Source organism: Amphibalanus amphitrite, unplaced genomic scaffold, assembly GCF_019059575.1.
Source record: "Amphibalanus amphitrite isolate SeventyFive unplaced genomic scaffold, NRLGWU_Aamphi_draft 000014F_arrow, whole genome shotgun sequence".
Lineage (NCBI taxonomy): Eukaryota > Metazoa > Arthropoda > Thecostraca > Balanomorpha > Balanidae > Amphibalanus > Amphibalanus amphitrite.
Genome location: NW_024881510.1, coordinates 226,933 through 246,408, shown reverse-complemented (window position 1 = coordinate 246,408; position 19,476 = coordinate 226,933). Strand labels below are relative to the sequence as shown.

The window sequence follows — 19,476 nt, the reverse complement described above, 5'->3', positions numbered from 1 at the left end:
AATTAAGCCTAATAGTGCTGCTCGTGCATCAGTAGGTAAACCGCCTCGACCGTCACGCGACGGAGGACTGCCTGGGCTGTGAGAACATCGACTGCTCAGACGGAGCTACCCGTGTGCTATCTCCTTACTGTGCCACGTGGAGGACAAACCGTAGCACTGCTCAAGTGCCTAAGTGTTGTCATGCGTCAGTGGGGCATGCATCATAGATCAGGCCCCAGACTGCATAAGGACATATTGAAGACGTGGTAGCCGGCCATGGAAGCCGGCAGTAGTGAGATAAACGTCAGTAGTGTGCAATGTACATTGTGCATGCACTCGGCAAGGCGACCAGCCCACGGACAACATACAAAACCGTGATAATATCAGCAGCCTAAACGTTGGCGTGAAAGAAATATGTATTTACGTACTATAATTACGTAGCTGTAGAATTATGTGCTTCGATGGTTTACAGGGACAATATCTCCTACACGGCCACTTTGTCGTCGCTGTCCTTGACCGGTCACCGAGTGACATAACGGTTTTGGTGGCTGGTGGTTGAACGCTGGTCCGTGTGGAATATCGAGTGCGAATGCTTAGTTGAGAGTCAATAATGAGGCCGTGGCGTTGGTTTAGCGGGGGCCGTTTCGCATCCGTGTGATATGTTATGACTTCTGTGGAGTTGGTTATTCATTCGTGTAGGTATGAAGAATAAGAGTGTTCAGTAAAATAAAATCGTTTTGCAATACGTTATTTATGCGTTTACAGATCTATGCGTTTACAGATCTATGCGTTTACAGATCTATGCGTTTACAGATCCACTGTTCAAAGTGGAAAAACGTCAAATAAAACCATTCGAAAGAGACATTCTCTTGTAAACTTAGAACAGAATCCCCTGTTCGAGGGTTGCCTCTGACGGAGATGCATGATATGATACTGCACTCTGAACTTGAGAGCAATGGCACGCGCCGATTAGTTTGCATAAAAAGGGAAGTGCACTGTCAGCGGTTCCAGAATGCGCCAATACAGTTTCAGAAATACGTTAGCGGCAGTTGCTCGATGTTTGGCCCCATATTTGAGCTCAATCGGGCCCAAGAATCGGGTCAGCAGTTCCGGACATATAAGAAAGTGTGTGCACGTGCACACGTGCGGCAGCACCCACAGCAGCAACCTCTGTTTCATAAATGCAAACGTGTATGTCATCTGGCCACATACCAAATTTGAGCTTGATCGGGCCAGTGGTTACTGAGATATAAAGAAGGGGTGTGCACGTGCGCACGTGCACCAGCACCCCATGTTTCAGAAATGCACTAGTGGCTAATGTATGTCATCTGGCCACATACCAAATTTGAGCTCAATCGGGCCAGTGGTTACTGAGATATAAAGAAGGGGTGCGCACGTGCGCACGTGCACCAGCACCCCCTGTTTCAGAAATGCAATAGTGGCTAATATATGCCATCTGGGCACATACCAAATTTGAACTCAATCGGGCCAGTAGTTCCGGAGATATGAAAAAGGGGTGCGCACGTGCGCACGTGCAGTTGCACCCCCTATTTGAGAAATGTGATAGTGTCGGATGCATTGTATCTGGTCACATACAAAATTTGAGCTCAATCAGTGACGCGGTTCTGGAGATATCATTAGACCAACTTTGTAAACACCCCTCACGCGCCACGCGCAGACCCTCCTCTGTGCCAGCCAATATTCCCCGGAGACATTGCATTCAATTTTTAATGCACGGGGCCATCAAACAGTGAAGACCGGACCTATCTGGGTGTTACTGATCTCGAGATATAACATCTGAAAGTTAGGGCCACTATGGTCATGGCCGAAAGTTCTGCGCTCAGTCCAGGTGTACAGAGGTCTATGATTGGACATACCGATGCCGTGACTGTCAGCCGCATGCCTTATTCACTACAGGCAATATACAGGTGCGACCCATGCATAGCCAAAGGCTGCATCATTTAAGCGAGCTATAGACTGATAGACTGCACCACTTCAGGCTGTGACGCAAGCCGACAGCTTGGGCGGCGCATTGCTCTAGTCTGAAAACACCCACGATCAATAGCCTCATTCGCCCACGCCATTTCCCGCATACTGACGGTCTCACGCACATATCGCATATTACCAAAGCTCCCAAACATTACACAAGCACGCACATTACCACACACTAGTTATTGATACGTAACTCCAAATGAGCGTAACGACACAGTTTCTGAATGGGAGCAGTTCTGTCACAGGGCCTGTACGGCACGGTGACGGCGGCGTTTTCCAATGGTGTGTGGTTTTACGGAGGCTGCTCCGACACGGTGTGGAGCTTGCGGGTCGGCCTGGAGGTCCCAGGTACTGTGAGGTGCTCCAGTGTATAGTGATGGAGGCCGGTGGACTCGTGTATGTGGTCTGTCTTCTACTGGGACGCTTCGAGTGGTGATATGCCGCGCTCTAGCGACAGTGGCTGGTGGAAAGGATTCTCACAGCGTTTCTGCAGTGAGTAGTGGGATGGGTGTGAGCGGAGGCGTATGTATGTACCAAAGCTGAGAACTCCAAGTCGGCGGATTTGGATTTAAAACATGTTTGAACGGAAACTCGTGCTGTTTGCAGACACCAATGAAGAGGGTCCGGGTATTGTTTCCGCTTATAGCTTTGAGGATCTAACGTAGTGTCTCAATATTAATGCCCGATCGCCGCGATGTCGACAGGAAGCATACGTGTAGGGCAACATAACACATTGGTCGACATTTCAATACGACAGGTGGATGGTGTGGGGGGGGGGGGATACAGGCCGTTTGAGGTGTTTGCCTCGCATTCGATTCAGCATCTTAAATTCACCGGTGAATGTCAGTGTACCGGCCTTTTGTTGAAAAGCCGCAGTGTTATGAGATAATCAAAAACCTCTTTTCTGGCCTCTGTAACTTTTAAAATCGTCAAGTTCAACCTTGTTTTGGCCGAGTGCTCGGTGTTCTGGTACCGACCGTGCCGCTCCGGTGGCTGGTATTTACCGAGTTTCACAACCTCGTCACACACGGTGACTGGACATTCCCCGGTGGTATAGTCACGCCAGAGACGTGACAGGGACGCCTGACGTATTGGCACCGTCAGCGTGCGACGCTGAGTTGCTGGAGAGCGAAGGAAAAAAACCGAACGGTCTCGCAGAATAACGCGTGAATATTTGGTATGCCTCCGGATTCTTTTTTCCTATTATACTTGCCCTGATGACACCTAATTATCCCGATTTATATATATATATATATATATATATATATTCATCTAATTCGTCACCTGATGCATCACGTCACCTATTGTTCCTATTGCAGATCGCTTTACGATTGGTATAGCTGCCCATTTTTCCCGGCTCAGTTCCAACATGGACCCCAAGCCGAGCCTGAAGTCGGAGCCGGCCTACCAGAGGCTGGAGGCCCTCTACAACAGCACCGGCAAGCAGCTCAGCATGAACGACCTCTTCGCCGCCGACCCGCAGCGCTTCAACAAGTTCAGGTGGGTTCAGGGCCGGCTACTTCTGGCCTGTGTTACTTCCCGCGACAGCGGAAAAGTTTTCGTCTTGTTTGGTGCTCAGTGCCAATTGTTTCAGCTGCTTGTGCACGAAATTGCAATGGGGTGCCGTTCTTGTTCACGATACCGATGGAAGTGCGCACCTGTCTGGTGCACTGCCGGTGACAACTCGTGGCGCATTGTCCGTCACGATGGGAGTTCAGAGAGGGTACCTATCCCCTGCTGCCGCCTCCACTTGACTTTCGGAACAACTCAGAGTCAGGACCTCGGAATGAACTAGGTGGTGTGTAGTGGGTATTAGGGTGGCACTTAATTTCGACTTTTTTACTTTCAACCGGGACGGGTAGCCATATTGTTCTACCTCACGAAAAAATGATCTGTATGAAATTTTATCAAAAAATATTTATATTTAGAGGTAGCTCAATGGGGTCATACTTGGTACATATTGACAAAACGTATATTGTGAACGGGGATTCAGATGTGCGTCGCGCCTTTCCAAGCATTGTCATATTTGAGCTGTAACACGTTTAAATGAATGATAGATGCCTTCCTACTTGTTTCATAACCACAGTGTTTCTCGTCACAAACGCGCTGTGACGCAATGCATGATTCAACCAATGGCCGTTCAGCGTAGTTTAGCTTATTTTGTTCGGTGACGGTAGCTCGCTGCCAGGCGTGCAACTTCAGCTCTTCTCTCGTATTACGATGGTTGGGAAGGGTCACGAGACTGCTAGCACTTACCAGGGTTACATGAGCAAATAAATGCGTATCAGGAATGGTTTTTCTTCGCTGAGTATTGTGAACCGTTTGTAATACGCATTTACTCTGCTCATGTATCACCGGTCACTGATGCGCAGGGGGACACTGCCAGTGTACGGCCACAGGGCAGGTCTCCGTGTCTTCGTGATGTCAGGGAGAAGATGTGCACGTGAAAAAGATAAGTTGCGTTTTGCTTAGCCATTTCAGAACATTTTTCGCTAGCCAGGCTCAAGTTGACAGGCCGCAGCAAACGCTGTGCTAGAATCCCTCGATGAGTGAGAGTTGAAGGATTGAGTGAAGGCGCTCAGTTTTGACACAAGTGCATCGAACACCGGCCTCAATGCAGGAGCCTGCACGATCATCGAGCAGCGGCTCGAGCAGGACTTGCTCCACCTGACTTGCCACAACATTTACGAGTTTGTTCTATAAAGACATTTTCAGCCTGCCTCGGCCCGTCCAGCGGCCCGGATTTTGTTTTGTTTAAGCGCTTCCATAAAAAGTGGGCGTCTAGATGGAACGAACTACGAAGCCATAAACCTTCAAAAACTGTGACATGTCCCACTTCCACAACCCGCGTGATGCTCTTGCACAGTTCGGTCATATATCCTTGACCGCCAGCACTCACCCGACAACCGTGAGATGCTGGAGCTGGCCATCACTGTCCTCGGCGGTGCTCCGAAACGAGGTATGAAGATCGCTCGCCCCGATATGCTCCATGTGTGCTGGTTGACCAATGCCATTTACGCTATGAAGCTTTACCTCTTTCGAGCACAATCCCGGCTCACTACGACTAAGAAGAAGAGCCTCCAGCCGCCAGCGAATCGTGACCTTTGTGGTAACAACGTAGTTTTCGGCTCGATTCAATGCACCGCTTCTGGCGTCTGCACCAGCGCAAGATCTCGACTTCCTCAAGTCCCTCCTGGAGTACGAATTGGACGAATTGGTGTTCGAATTGGTGTCCAAGGCGACAGCCATTGCCTTCAGCCGTCACCTCTGGTATCTAAATGAGGGGCTGGTCGCCCTCAACTTCTAATGGAGGAGATTACGATCGCTGCCACTAAACGTGAGATGGCTGCATCGTTACGAGAGAAGGAGAGGGCCGAGGACACCTCCCCCCCGTCGAGCCCATGGTTGAATCTACTATAGCTTCAGTCTCTAGCAAGTCCACGGCAGACTTCGTCATATCACTGCAACTGGCTTCACAAGCTTCTTCAGCATCCTCGGTATATGGACACCGACTTCCTCTTGAAGGATCCGATTCTTAGGAAGGTCAAGCCAATCTACAACGCCGCCATGTGCTACATGAGGTCTCTTCACGCCTCTACGACTTCGCGGAACGAGGCATTTTGGATGGCTAGGAAATCGATCTGACCCCCACGAAGGATAAAGACTAACAGCAGCTCCTCATGCAGGTCGTCGAGGAGCAAGACGCAAGCATTCTGACATACGCAAGGCGATCGTAACTTCTAAGTAGGCAAGACTAGCCGACGAATGATGTGTACAAGTGTTGGCTGATTACGGATGATACCGCTTTCTCTTTTCATGGAGTTATGCAGTAAGTTATGCAATGCATATCTTCAAAAGAATTATGTACCTCATATGTACCTATATATCTGAGCTTTAGGTGCTGAAACGTTTCAATTAAGTCTTGGCAACGTCCAATGTCTTTGTGAACATTAGAAATAGGTACACGTGGAAATTAAAATTTCGGCAAAGTTGTGTTTTTCACAAAAATGCGAACTTTGACCTGGTTGAGCTACCTCTAAATAAACATATTTTCCAACAATATTTTACACACAACGTTTTCTCGGGTGGTAGAACAGATTGGCTGCCCGTCCCGTTGAAAATTCTCAAAACGAAATTTTAGCCCCGTTTTAGTGCCACCCTAGTGGGTATGTATGGTGAAATTGGACTTCCCTTGTTTCTCTCCGTATTCGGCAAACCGCTATTCCGGGATTTTAGAATGAGATGTCTTTACAACCAATGCTCAACTACTCGACGGGTTCTAAAGAAAGACAAAACTTATATGGAGCACTAACGAGCTCGGAAATAATGATAACCAATACCATAAAACGCTGGTGGACTTCCGAATCGCTGCCAGTCTATGAAATCTCAAGCAAAGAATGTACGATTTGTCTCACTATAGGAAGTTGGTGCACTCCAGTCACCCTCCTTGCATCATATCCATTGAATGTTTGAAATGTTACAGCTATGCACGCCAGCAGAGACCATTACACACCATAATGGTATGCATCATGTCTAGGCTATGACGCCAGCTGTACCCGTACACTTGTTCGCCGTGGTATTGTCTCTTACGACACGCGCAGGTGTACCTACTCGAATAGGTAATTTCGATCGAATTTGGAATGGAATCGTCCCTAGCTAGGCACACATGTTTGAAAGGGGATGACCTTGGGTCCGTGCTTACCTAACCCGGGACTTGCTTCTTACAACCTGCAGCAGACGGCTTCAGATGTGCACCAGAGTTCAGTCAATTATTGCGCTAAACTTAAATTGATAAACTAGTTTTAGTTATTGGTGACTGATGTTTCACATCGGTATTTTGATCGTCGCTTTTTATATTTTCATTTGTATCGCATCGTGCGTCATTTCATTGGCGTATGTACAGGCCGACGTAGCACAGAAGAATCGCTTGTGTTGGCGTGTTGGTACGCTTTTGTCACTACTTTTCCTGTCGGTTGCGCTGGTGAATACCAAATTACCCAGATAAATACGGAGTCACCGCACCTACCCAGTCACCATGCTAGTGCTCGCCAGTAAGTCTGCAGTTCAGGCAGTTCCTATCATTCTGCCGGCGCGACCGCAGCTGACTTTCCGGACTGTATCGAGCCGGGTGAACCGGATGGAGGCCCCACTGGCTGAGATACACTGTAAAAAATGCTAACAAACCAGTTAGTTAATTCTTCAAGCAAAATCTAGTATTAAAACACACGTTGTTGCAAAAAATGGGTCAGGTAACACATATGTTTGCAACCTAACACCACATCCATTTCATCGAAGCAGAAAAGCTAACATCATTGTAAGCCGACAAATATTATCCGTGCAAACCATGCCGTGCTATTTGACAAACATGTTTGTTTATGCTTCCTTTGCCTTTTTTTCTGGGTAACGTGTTAACTAACAAATCAAACGCATGTTGTTACTCACAATCTTAGTTTTCTTACTACTCTTTTTGTTGTAGCATTACAAAGACCTTAGTTAATTGAAAAAAAATCGCCATTTTGTGCGCCCCTCTGCGCCCGCCATTGTTCAGTCTGTGCCAAGTCAGAGAGGGGAGAGGACGCGTGCGTTGTGAAGGAGCTGAGCTGTGGCGTATAAGTGTTGCGTGTGCAGTATAAGGAGCTGCTGTGGGATGCAGAAGTGGTGATACTGTGGTGATACATAACCCGAATAAGAATAATAAGAAGTCAAACAGTGAAATGATATGGATTGTTGGACATGGCTTTCATCCTTACTGGTATGGTGAGTGATTATGGGAAAGATCAGTGGAGATATTGCTGGCGTTTTAGTGTGGTTTATGTATGTCACTCATTTTCTTTTCAAATGAAGCTCCAACCAGGCTTTAGAGGGTCTCAGGTTGGAGACACTGTTCATTTGTTGACTGTCAATTGACGTCTATAAGTACATATGACGGACTGAACAATGAGCATGTTGCACACTAAAACCGCATTAAGCTTTGAACAAGAAATTAAATGTACCTAATTTTTGGTTGGGCACTCAACCAGTGAACGCAGTGAGGTGCTGTTTTATGCAATTCCTGTCACTGCAGCCATGTTGTCAAATAATTTTTTTTTTGTAGACACATGAGCCACCATTGTTCGGTCAGGGAATTTTTGCCCTTTTGTTGCAATTTAGTTTGCCCATATCGACAGAAATGAAGCACTCTCAATGTTTTCGTAATAGGTATTTGGAGCCTGTATGGTGTCATGGCTGGTGCGGATTCCTGCAGGCTATATATAGCTTAGAACGTAACTTTAGAACGGAGCGCCTTTGCCGCTCGGCAGTTTCCTACAGAAGATTACTTTTTTAGGTTCATTTTTAGTACAATAAGAGAAATATTACTGTATGCAGTTGTAAGCTTGCTGAAAGGAGCTTGAATGCAGTTTTGAATAAACATGTTTGATGAGTTTAATTCGATTCGTTTTTTTGGGGGGGCGGCTGTGAAAAGAGGTGACTAACACGCACATTAGTTAAGTTACACGCCTGTTCTCAAAAATGCATTTAGTTTATTAACACGCACAGCTTAGTTAGCTAACACGCAATATGTGTGTTTTGCGTACACGCATATAGCTAGTGAAAAGTGGCCGTGTGACAAACACATGTGTTACCTAACACGTCTGTAGTTATTAACAAAACACACCGATGATAGTCAATAAACACGCTTACACGGCTTATCTTAGTAACCTGGCAAATATTCGAAAACTAGGAGGTGTGTTTCAAAACACGCTATTCAACCTTTTGCGTGTAATTGAAAACACACTTAGTCATGAAATGCGTGTTTTGCTTACACGCCTATGGTTAGTGAAAAGTGGCCGGATAACTAACTAGTTGGTAAACTTTTTTTACAGTGTACCAGCCTGTGGATGCAGACAAGGACAGAGGCGCAGCGGCCAACACACTGAGGTCTCAACTCTCATTCATAAGTGATAATAGTTTTTTATCCGGCTTTTGGATGGTATGCATTTGTGAGCTTACCAAACTTGTTACATATCTTCTTCCATGAATCGTGAATACTGATAACGCTTTTTGTGATGGGGTTTTCAAGTTTTTTTTCTAAAAAGAAAATAACGTCAAAAAGTGTTCAAGTCATGTATCTTTGAATACAAGGCATCCCACGACGTCAAGGAAAACAAAATTTACACCCGAGTCCACGGTCAGCGCTACATCATTTTTAAAGTCTTCTCGCCTCTCATTTGAGAAGAACGTCCCCATCTGCATGGCTGCATAGTGCACAGTGCACGTACAGACGCTGAGCACGTCTCCCTGGCGGCCCACAGACTTCAGCAGTTCGTAGGCCGTCCGGCCGACTCCGTTCGTCGAGACCGAACCGTCATAGCCGGCCGCTCGACTTTCTCCGTCGCCCCGCCCGCCACGTTCGGGGGAGGTCGGAGAGGGGAGGGGGAGGGAGGGGACGCGTGACTGGCCGACTGAGACCGTCACGGTGGAGGGATGGTGGTCGATAGTGTCAGACTTTCAGGTCGAGGCTGGGCTTTCACGGCTGTGGCGTGCACGAGACTTTCTTGACGTCTTCTATGGGTTTCACGGCGTGCCAAACATTCAGAGGACAAGTCTCGAAATGTTATCGTGAATTATTGCAAATGGTACCTATCAGTGTTAAGATGAACAATTTTCGGGCTTTTAAGGCTATCAATGTTTGTACTCTGGTTACGTTACAAATACGCACGATGTAAACATGACACAGCACAAACACGTCCAGCGCCTTCGCTAGGACGACCACACGACCTTGCCTTTACAATTGCTTGTGATTGAGATAAAACGTCATTCTGTTACACCAGATTGCCACACACACGTATATCGCGTCAGATGCGTTTGCCTTGGTGCGTGCTGTGCGTCCTGAGGCCAGCGAGGTGCGATTATCTACCCGCACAAGGTCCTCGGCCATTCACGATCGCGTAGCGGCATCATGGTGTAATGTTTATCTGACGAGGCTAATGCCAGATGATAGGCACACTTTCTAGACATCACACTGACTAGACATAGACACATCGGATGCTAGTGTTTAAAGAAAAAAAGATTCCAAAGCAGTAAGGACTGTGGTTCCGTTGGACTGTGGCCATCCCCGAGAACCAATCCTACCGAGGCCTGCAAATAACTTTGGCTGCACTGGTTGAAGCTCAGCTTCATCGCTAAGGTTTCACCTGCCATGCTGACTTGTCCCTCCGGGTCACGTCTCCGTATCAAATTTACGACCCTCCTCACCAAACGGTTGCGGTCTTAGTATCTTATCCCGCAACTGACCTGCATATATGTAGCGCCGGCCGGACGGTGCAGTGGACACTGGACAGCCTTATCGAGAGAGAACGGTCGCCGTCGGGCCCGGCCGGCGGCGTGGGTGCGGCTGTAAGAATCCTGGGTGCGGCTGGGACTGGGAGACGGTACGCCAGTGAGATGTATGGAGCTCAAAGAGAATGCGGTCAGGTGCTGACGACACGGCCGGCATACCCGATCATTGGGACAATGTCATAACTACGGCAGAATCGCTCAGATACTCGTACTTTAGAAGATCGTATAATGAAAATGAAAACGGGAGCGAGAATTTAGATCCCACGACCCTGTAGTTATTTTGATTTTTTAGAAGCAGACAGGTATTGCAACTCATAATAAAATATTGCAGGACACAGTACGGCGATCTACATACTTCCAGGTTCTTCATTGTGACGTTATCATAAGCACGCGGCGTTGGTTCGTGCTTCTTTATGAGAGGTGCCCGGACGGATGTGCCCACTTCCCGTGCCCGTGCATCTCGCTCCCTGTCACGATCCTGCAATGATGGCGGTTCGCTTCTGCAGCTGAAGTGTGTTGGTCACAAGATTAGTCGTGGCTTTTGCAACGTGTGTAGGGATTGCACGTTACCGTCTACCCTGTTCATGTAAAACAGCTTGCTAAGTGCAAGCTGTTATTACGGAGCGAGCGAAGCGAGCGTAGTCTTTCCTTAGATTAACGGAAATTTCTGAGTATGAGCGGCCGGCCGGCCGGCCGGCCGGCCGTGGTCACGCTTTTGCGAGGCTTATATCTCAGCAACCACTTGACCGATTTACACGGGGTAATTTTTGTAGGGTAGCTTCATTCCTTCTACCAAGTATTGGACTATTCCCGATGCATGTGGGTGACCCCATATGCACGTGCCACGCGCAAAACGAAGAGGTGTCAGTTTTGCAATTGTTGCAATATCTCGGTAACTACTTGGCCGATTGCGCTCAAAGTTGGCATGTAGGTAGGCACCCACTAGGCACTGCATATCCATGTGCCAGAGTTGGGGTGCTGCTGCACGTGCGCACGTGCAGGGGTCGTTTCCAGATCTCGAGAACGGCTCGACCGATTGCGCTCAAATTTGGTACACAGTTAGGGATCGGTTAGTAGGGTGCCGTGCACAAGTCAGTTGGGGCCCATTTCGCACGTGCGCACGTGCAGGGTGACGCTCCCAGATCTCGAGAACGGCTGGGCCGATTGTGCTCAAATTTGGCACATCGCTAGAAACCGGTCAGTAGGGTGCCGTGCACAAGTCAGTTGGAGGTACCCCCTCGAAATTTCGCACGTGCAAGACTCACCCCCTCGCTCGCTCCGTTAGTCGCCCCAAAAGGCGCTATACTGGTTATTCATTCGTTTCGGGCTTGGACTGCAAGCTGTTATTATTCATTCATTTTGGGCTGCTGAGACATTTCTTTGCAAATCCTCCCAAACACGTGTGTGGCTGCACCCATCCACTTTCGGTGTTAGTTCCATACAATTGAGTCATGTTTCGCCCCTTTTCAGCGTCAAGCTGCCGACTCCGAACAGCGGCGACATTCTGCTGGACTTCTCCAAGAACCGCATCAATGACGACATCTTCAAGGCCCTTCTGGACCTGGTGAGTGCCGGGGTCGTGCGGCCGCTTCCAAACCTGGTTGGCTGGCGGGAAGTGCAGTCATGTTTATTGATAATGTTTGGAATTTAGAGGATAGAACAAGCACGGGTTGGGAGTCCACAGCCATGGTCGCAATTCCATACAAAATACAGGCAAAGTTATGATTGATCGCACGTGTTGATAATATAGTAAAATGTTAGACAGTGTTCAACGGTATTAGTTTTGTTAGTTTCCTCTGCGGCTCTGTTAACTCTCCTCGAACTCTTCGAAAATCTTCTGGAAATTCTCGACAGGTAGGGTCAGGCGACAGTATTAGCTCGATACTCGCATCCACGATCGCCCAGTCATCCGAACTTCCCGTCCCTGCCATTTCGTTTTCTCCACATCCTGATCAGCCGTGATGTTACACTTACACACCGTACTACCAGTCACCTATCACCCCATCTCTCGCTGTCGCCAGGCGCGCGCTCGTAAGGTCGAGGCCGCTCGGGATGCCATGTTCTCCGGCCAGAAGATCAATTTCACCGAGGACCGTGCCGTGTTGCACATCGCGCTTCGCAACCGCAGCAACTCGCCAATCATGGTCGACGGAAAGGACGTGATGCCTGACGTCAACGGAGTGCTGCAGCACATGAAGGAGTTCTGCGGACAGGTGCGGGACAGGTGAATCGAGGATCCATGATCCTCCCAGGACCACGACTAGGAACCCGAGGAGAGTAATTACTAGTTGTCACGACCAACACAGGAAGCTTGGAGTGGGATTTAGGTGTGTGTGTGTGTGTGCGGGGGCCGGGGGGAGGGGGTATATGTCGGGGTATGGACTGCTGTGTGATAAGTGACTCGATCTACAGGTACAGTAGTCTGACTCACGTCTTCCCCATTCTCCCTTCTACCTCAGGTGATCTCAGGTAGCTGGAACGGCTACACGGGGAAGGCCATCACCGACGTGGTCAACATCGGTATCGGCGGCTCCGACCTCGGCCCCCTGATGGTCACCGAGGCGCTGAAACCGTACCAGGCCGGCCCCAACGTCCACTTCGTCTCCAACATCGACGGCACCCACCTGGCCAAGACGCTGAAGGGGCTGAACGCGGAGACGACGCTGTTCATCATCGCCTCGAAGACGTTCACCACGCAGGAGACCATCACCAATGCCACCTCGGCCAAGGAGTGGTTCCTCTCGCACGCCAAGGACGTGAGTTATTAGCACATTGATGCGTCCTTCGTGGTCTAAAATTGCCATAGATACTTCTCACAATATTTGAAATTAACTTTTACCATACTTACCTTACCGCGCTATGCAGGAATCATTTTACGAGCAGACAAAAAAAATCCATTTTAATGTTTTTTTTTTAGCGGCATGACCGTTCCCTGGTCCCACTAACTCCATGATTGCCCTCTCTCCAGGCGGCCATGGTGGCGAAGCACTTCGTGGCGCTCTCTACCAACGCCACCAAGGTGAAGGAGTTCGGCATCGACGAGCGCAACATGTTCGGCTTCTGGGACTGGGTGGGCGGCCGCTACTCTCTCTGGTCGGCCATTGGGCTGTCGATCGCGCTGCACGTCGGATTTGACAACTTCGAGCGCCTGCTGGACGGCGCGCACTTCATGGACAACCACTTCCGCACGGCGCCGCTCGAACAAAACGTGAGTTGCCACCAGTAGCGGGGTGAGGGCGAAATCTCCCGAGCTGAGGGCGCTTAGGCAAACGTTGGAATTTTTACCGCGTACGCTGCTATGGTAAGGTAAATGTGGATGCCATTGATATATCCTTGACGTTGTGCGTCCTTTGTGGTGGTTATACTATGCTAGCTAGCACGTCATTCTCTGATTTACGCGTTGCTGCTCTTGTCTTTACTCTCCTATCTCTTCTCTGCAGACAGCACATGACGAAAGCTGCTGTCCTCAGCTGCCGTTGCTCCTGACACTCCCCAACAGCAGCCGCTTGTCTTGACAACAGTATTGACACTTAACCTCGGCTGCCGATGGTTCTGGCACTGTCCTAACTCCTAACACCCCTTCCACCCGCTACCGTCCGCTGCCATTGGTTCTGACACCCCTCCTCCCCCTCCCCACAGCTGCCGGTGATCCTGGCCGTTCTGGGCGTGTGGTACCACAATCTGTTCGGCGCCGAGACGCACGCGCTGCTCCCGTACGACCAGTACCTGCACCGGTTCGCCGCCTACTTCCAGCAGGGAGACATGGAGTCCAACGGAAAGTCAGTACTCAAGGCAGCTGGAGGGGAGGGATGTGGCGGTAAGGCGGAAACGCTCAAGCTTGTGTTGTTTCAGAGCTAGGGCGGGAAAGTTCTCGTGTTTAGTATTGCGTTATTTCTTTTTGGGTGACTTCAATGATGTTTGGGTTAATGTTTCTTTTTATGTAACTATCTAGCATTCATGTGTAAGTGATATTGTAATCGGCTTGAGCTTTATCTCAGACATCCATCGATTAATTTACCAACTACTTGCCGTTCAATCACGATAACGGTGAATGACTAGCGACTATCCGCTGGTTCAATGTCCACCGTCTCCGCCCTCCTGGGCGCCCCATGACTGCCTTGACTGCTATGCCACTGTCCCGTATGCCCGCCTTTGACGATCACTCCCCGTGTGGTTCAGGTACGTGACGCGCAGCGGCGCCACCGTCGACTACTCGACCGGCCCGATCGTGTGGGGCGAGCCGGGCACGAACGGCCAGCACGCCTTCTACCAGCTGATCCACCAGGGCACCCGGCTGATCCCGGCTGACTTCATCGCGCCCGTCAACACGCACAACCCCATCAGCGGCGGAAAACACCACAAGTAAGCCGTATAAGCTGTCCCAGTAGTAGAAAACACAAGTACCGGGGTGCAGCTCTTCAAAGGGCCGGCTGTAGTTAACAACAAAATAATAATAAATACAGGACGTTGTTTATTACATTTTCCAATGCTCTCATATTGTTATCCATTGGTCTCACTGCTCCCGATGTTGCTGTATTTTGTCACATCCCGCTGCCGCCCGTTGCATGATGCTTCTCTGTCTGGTGTTTGACCGCCGTGTCCCTCTCTCAGGATTCTGCTGGCCAATTTCGTGGCGCAGACTGAGGCGCTGCTGAAGGGCAAGTCGGAGGCTGTGGCGCGCGCGGAGCTCGAGGCGGCCGGCACTCCGGCCGATCAGCTGGCGCGCATTCTTCCGCACAAGGTGTTCCAGGGCAACCGGCCCACTAACACGGTGGCCGTGAAAAAGGTGTCGCCGTTTGTACTCGGCGCGCTGATTGGTGAGTGGGGAGAGGGGGGCGGAGAGGGGGAGGGCCGAAGGAGTGATATGGTGTATCGGTAGACGGTGATCGAGTGTTCTTGACAATGTGTTTGTTTTTGGTGCTTTGCTCCAGATTATCGTCTAACACGCGGCGACTATGTAGTGGGAAGCCGGCTGTCCCATTTCATTGACCCATACATGACCCATTTTCGTGAACAGGCAGATTGAAAAGCTTCCAAATGAGGGCCTCCCTGACATCGCAGGGCCCCAAGAAACTGGTTCTATCTTGTAGACTACGCCGATCAATGAGGGCGCTCCAGTCCTGCTGTTTTTCTTCCATCACCCGTGTGACTATCGTCTTCTCTCTCCCCCGCTGCAGTGATGTACGAGATGAAGATATTCACCCAGGGCGTCATCTGGGACATCAACTCGTTCGACCAGTGGGGTGTCGAGCTGGGCAAGCAGCTGGCCAAGGCCGTGGAGCCGGAGCTCAACGACAGAAACCCGGTCAGCAGCCACGACAGCAGCACCAACGGCGTCATTAACTTCATCAAGGCCAACATGTAGACGTCCCTGCAGAACAAAGTACCGTAGCGCCCACCGCCTGTAGGCGCTACAGGCAGAACAAAGGGCGGTGTTTACTGCCCCCGCCCCTTTACCGCTGCCAGAGTGGATTTCCCTGCGAGTGGGACATATAGTCGTATCGCCCTGTCCCCCCCCCCCCCACCCTATAGGTGCCGGTTGTTATCGTTCGGTGTTAGGTAGGAGTCTATCTATGGCGTCGAACGCACGATACATATAACTCAGTTGAATTTTATGCAATGTTGACTGATACTCATAAATTCTCGCTATGTGAGGCGTCACCAAAGAGTTGTCGCGAGAGCTCGAAATCGGCTGAGTTGATGCTATATACAGGGTCGCGTAGATTGGGTGGTTGGCTACTGGTTGTTCGGTATCGGTCCCATGACTGAGACTGTGTTAATTTTTACTCTGCGTTGGTTGAGGAATGCACAAGACGGCTGGGCGTCGCTCGTTCTTTCTAGCTACCGCGCAATAAACATGACAATCTCTGAGAGATCGGACTGATCTGACGGTGTTTGAAAAAGAAGACAATGGGGGTAAAACGCACATGGGATGGGTCTCAAGCCATTAGATCAATATTGAACCGACTGAAGGGGTAGCTTCAACATACTGGTGTGGAATGAAATGTTGATGGATATTTTGGAAGTGGTGGTCGAGCAACTTGCTCTTTAGGCATCGATGCCATGCTACGATGAATATCGGCCGCCGGAACCGATCGCGGTGCCTATCAACGACAGTATCCCTGATTGAACCATACGGACACCATCATCCACGAGCGTGTGAACAGCGTGTATTACATCACCATAGTCTGAGAACATGACGCCACGTGGCCATTCAATGGGAGCGTTCTGACCGAAATCACTTCCAGTACACTGTGACAGAAGTGCCGTCCACGCAACCAGCTGCGGTGGTACGTCCTCTGACACAGACCGGCGCCAGGACAAGGAATCTCGCCTAGTTCGTACCGCGTGTGAAGGAGCCCACACCAGAGCTCTGTCAGATTACCGGCCGACGGTTCCATCAGCCCATGACGGGCCGCTGTTTGAGCGAGTGTACGGTGATGTCGTCCAGGTGTTTGACGCCGTCCTTGTTAACCACCAACACCTGGAAGTTGGGCAGGTTTACGATGAGTCGCGTCTGGATCTCGGCCACGCACTTCTGCATGATGTCGAGCGCCTCCTCCAGGGTGGCATCTGCCGGCAGAAAACGGAACTTCAGTACACGCAGGTTTTCACATACATGACGGTCGACTACACACTCAGAACAGAGGTTTTCAGGAACATCGGGAGTTATGACGATACACAAATGGTCGGCTAATTTACATTTCAGATTCGGCAGTGTGAGGCAAATAACATAGGTTTTATTGATAGAGAACATTCTGCTCCATATTACAATAGCGAACTACCTCAGAAACAGAAAAAGGCAAATCGAGTGCAGCAGCACAAACCAGGTCCATTCGATTACCATTGAACCTTGACTTTTCGATTCACTGCACCGGGACGGGCTTCACTTCACACTCCACATCGTAACTTCACATTTCATATCGACATATCGAACCTGCACAACGCCAATTACACGCTTTCAACAGACGGTGCGTTGCCCGAAATGTTCGTGACCTTCCCAGCTGATCGTGGCTCCTTCGACCTTTTCCTCATCTCTGCGCTCTCCACCTACCCCCAGGCCCCTATCCCCACCACAACTCACCGGCCTTGTAGTACCGGTCCATAACGGACAGCGAGAAGAGGCCTCCGTAGCCGTGGGCGGCGTACGGCAGCCGCGAGCAGCTGCCCAGGTAGTCCATGAAGTAGAGCTCTGGCCCGGCGTCGGCCGTGTGGCCGGCCAGCAGCAGGTTACACTGGTACGGGGACCGCGAGCGCAGGTACTCCGCCAGCGTACGGCGCGTGTAGTGGGCAGCCTCCGACGGAGACAGCTCGTAACTGACGGCAATGTGAGCGATAAGTGAATAAAAGTGGATGCCACTGGTAGGGCTAATATGAGGATAGTGGCACCCTACATGAACAACAGGAAAAACAAGTAGTGATGATCCTTAAACAGTGGGATGGATGGTCAATATGTAGGTAAAGAAACAAGACTGTTGCACAAAAGTATGAATAATCCTAAAAAAAATATGATGAAACAGGCAAAGTGCAGATATGGAGAAATGCTGATCAATTAAGGCAAGCTAAAGAATTGCTGAAACAAGTACAAAATATTTTACTCATAAGACAGTTAGATGGGTGCTCACCCATTTCGCATCTTGTAGAGCTGAATATTCTTGGCGATATACTCAGCAAACTGGACTGTGTCTCCAGGCTCCCCACTGACAGCCATCACCAGGTTGTCTGCCAGCTTGAATGTCTTGTCATCATCTGAGAAGCATCAAAAATATTATTGTACTAACAGAGGATATTTCTTATTTATAGATCATATTTTATCAACAAATGAATGGTAGGTAGGTAGGTACCTACCTACCTGACTTATGAACTTCAGTAATCTGAGGTAATATTAATATCTGACTATTGCTTGTCAAATGTGGCTTCATACCTATCCTTAATCCTACAGCAACAATAAAATTGGTCAATGAAAACAGTGACTGGAACATGCTTAGAAAGAGCCCATAAACGCTCCATGCCTTCAGGCAGAACTCTGTTCAGCATCATTTTTTGTTAGCATGCTGATATTTCTAAAAAAAAATCCAATAAATAGTTTCATTGGTGTTTCATGGCCTTTCAATGGTGAACCTCCAAGACCACATGAATTTGATGAATTAGAGCAATGTGAAGTCGAAAATACTGGCAAGCTGCTTACAAAAAAAATGGCAAATGAGCCGAGGTGTGGTATCCACTATCATTGCATTGGAGTGTGGATTCATCACTCCACTAAACGTGATGTATCACTCCACTCTTCATCATCACTTTTCCCGAATATAAGAATAACATCTGTTTTCAATTTTTCACTAAACTGGAGGTGTTTTCTTATCTAGTCATTTAACGAGAAATGTAAAAAATAAAATTCTTACCCGGCTTCACCACAAGGATGCCATGAGCCGAACAGGTTCGATCGGCCGCAAGGAGAACAAAGTCATTAAACGCAATTCCCATTAGACACTCCATATTGGTAATGAACGGGAGGCTCCCTTAAATTACTCCAATCAACACTCCAAATTGTTAAATATTTATTATGTATCTATCGTCGCCCCCAAAACCAAGGCGAGAGCGCGGGGTGACATGCAATAAACAATGCGCCGTAATGCCTTACATGCGCGCCAGAAATGACTTCTCATTTAGGATTAAATTACTGCAATGAAAACAACTTTGCTGCATAAAATCCTTCGAGTGACAATCCAGATGAACACGCATGGCCGGGGCTATAGGAGTTTATAATTGGCACCCACGGAAGAGGAATCAACCGTTAAAATGCATTTAATTATTTAGCAGCATGTCACACTTATTGCTCGAATAATGGATAAGAGATACCTAATCCATGTTATCTCTTCTTATGTTGATCAAACATTCAGGTGTTGCTGCAAATGACACCAAACTTGTGCGACAAGAAACAAAAGTATACGCGCATTCCACGCCAACTTTCATCGTAACGATATTCTAATGCAATCCATATCTAGTAATTGCGTATCTAGGCCTGCATGCCGTTCCGCTCGCAGGCTTTACTTACACCTGCACACCCAAGCCTGAGCGAGACCGTGACGGCTCTTATCAGACATCAGTACCAAGTGCTGGAATAAAGAACTGAAAATGACTGTGAATATTCCATAGCTTAGGTATAGCGCGTCGTCCTAAGTAATGCCG

At 49.0% G+C, this 19,476-nt stretch overlaps 2 protein-coding genes across 7 annotated transcripts in view; one reads left to right on the top strand and one right to left on the bottom strand.

Moving 5' to 3' along the window:
• LOC122384013 (glucose-6-phosphate isomerase-like) overlaps window positions 1–16,176 on the top strand; it is a 31,638-nt gene extending 15,462 nt beyond the window's left edge. For all 6 annotated transcript variants that reach the window (XM_043371000.1, XM_043370972.1, XM_043370961.1 and 3 more), the window contains exons 2-10: window positions 3,291–3,471; window positions 11,761–11,854; window positions 12,312–12,503; window positions 12,750–13,046; window positions 13,259–13,498; window positions 13,930–14,069; window positions 14,470–14,652; window positions 14,902–15,107; window positions 15,468–16,176. In XM_043371000.1, the coding sequence (XP_043226935.1) occupies window positions 3,341–3,471; window positions 11,761–11,854; window positions 12,312–12,503; window positions 12,750–13,046; window positions 13,259–13,498; window positions 13,930–14,069; window positions 14,470–14,652; window positions 14,902–15,107; window positions 15,468–15,655 (1,671 nt within the window). In that variant the 5' untranslated portion in view covers window positions 3,291–3,340 and the 3' untranslated portion in view covers window positions 15,656–16,176. The remainder of the gene's footprint in view (window positions 1–3,290; window positions 3,472–11,760; window positions 11,855–12,311; window positions 12,504–12,749; window positions 13,047–13,258; window positions 13,499–13,929; window positions 14,070–14,469; window positions 14,653–14,901; window positions 15,108–15,467) is intronic.
• A 264-nt stretch (window positions 16,177–16,440) lies between these two features.
• On the bottom strand, window positions 16,441–18,938 carry LOC122384040 (proteasome subunit beta type-2-like). The gene is made up of 4 exons (XM_043371011.1): window positions 18,690–18,938; window positions 17,916–18,039; window positions 17,375–17,607; window positions 16,441–16,863 (listed from the first exon to the last, which is right to left on the bottom strand). The coding sequence occupies exons 1-4, from the start codon at window positions 18,781–18,783 to the stop codon at window positions 16,691–16,693; spliced, it is 624 nt and encodes a 207-aa protein (XP_043226946.1). The 5' UTR covers window positions 18,784–18,938; the 3' UTR covers window positions 16,441–16,690.
• Window positions 18,939–19,476: the final 538 nt, after the last annotated feature.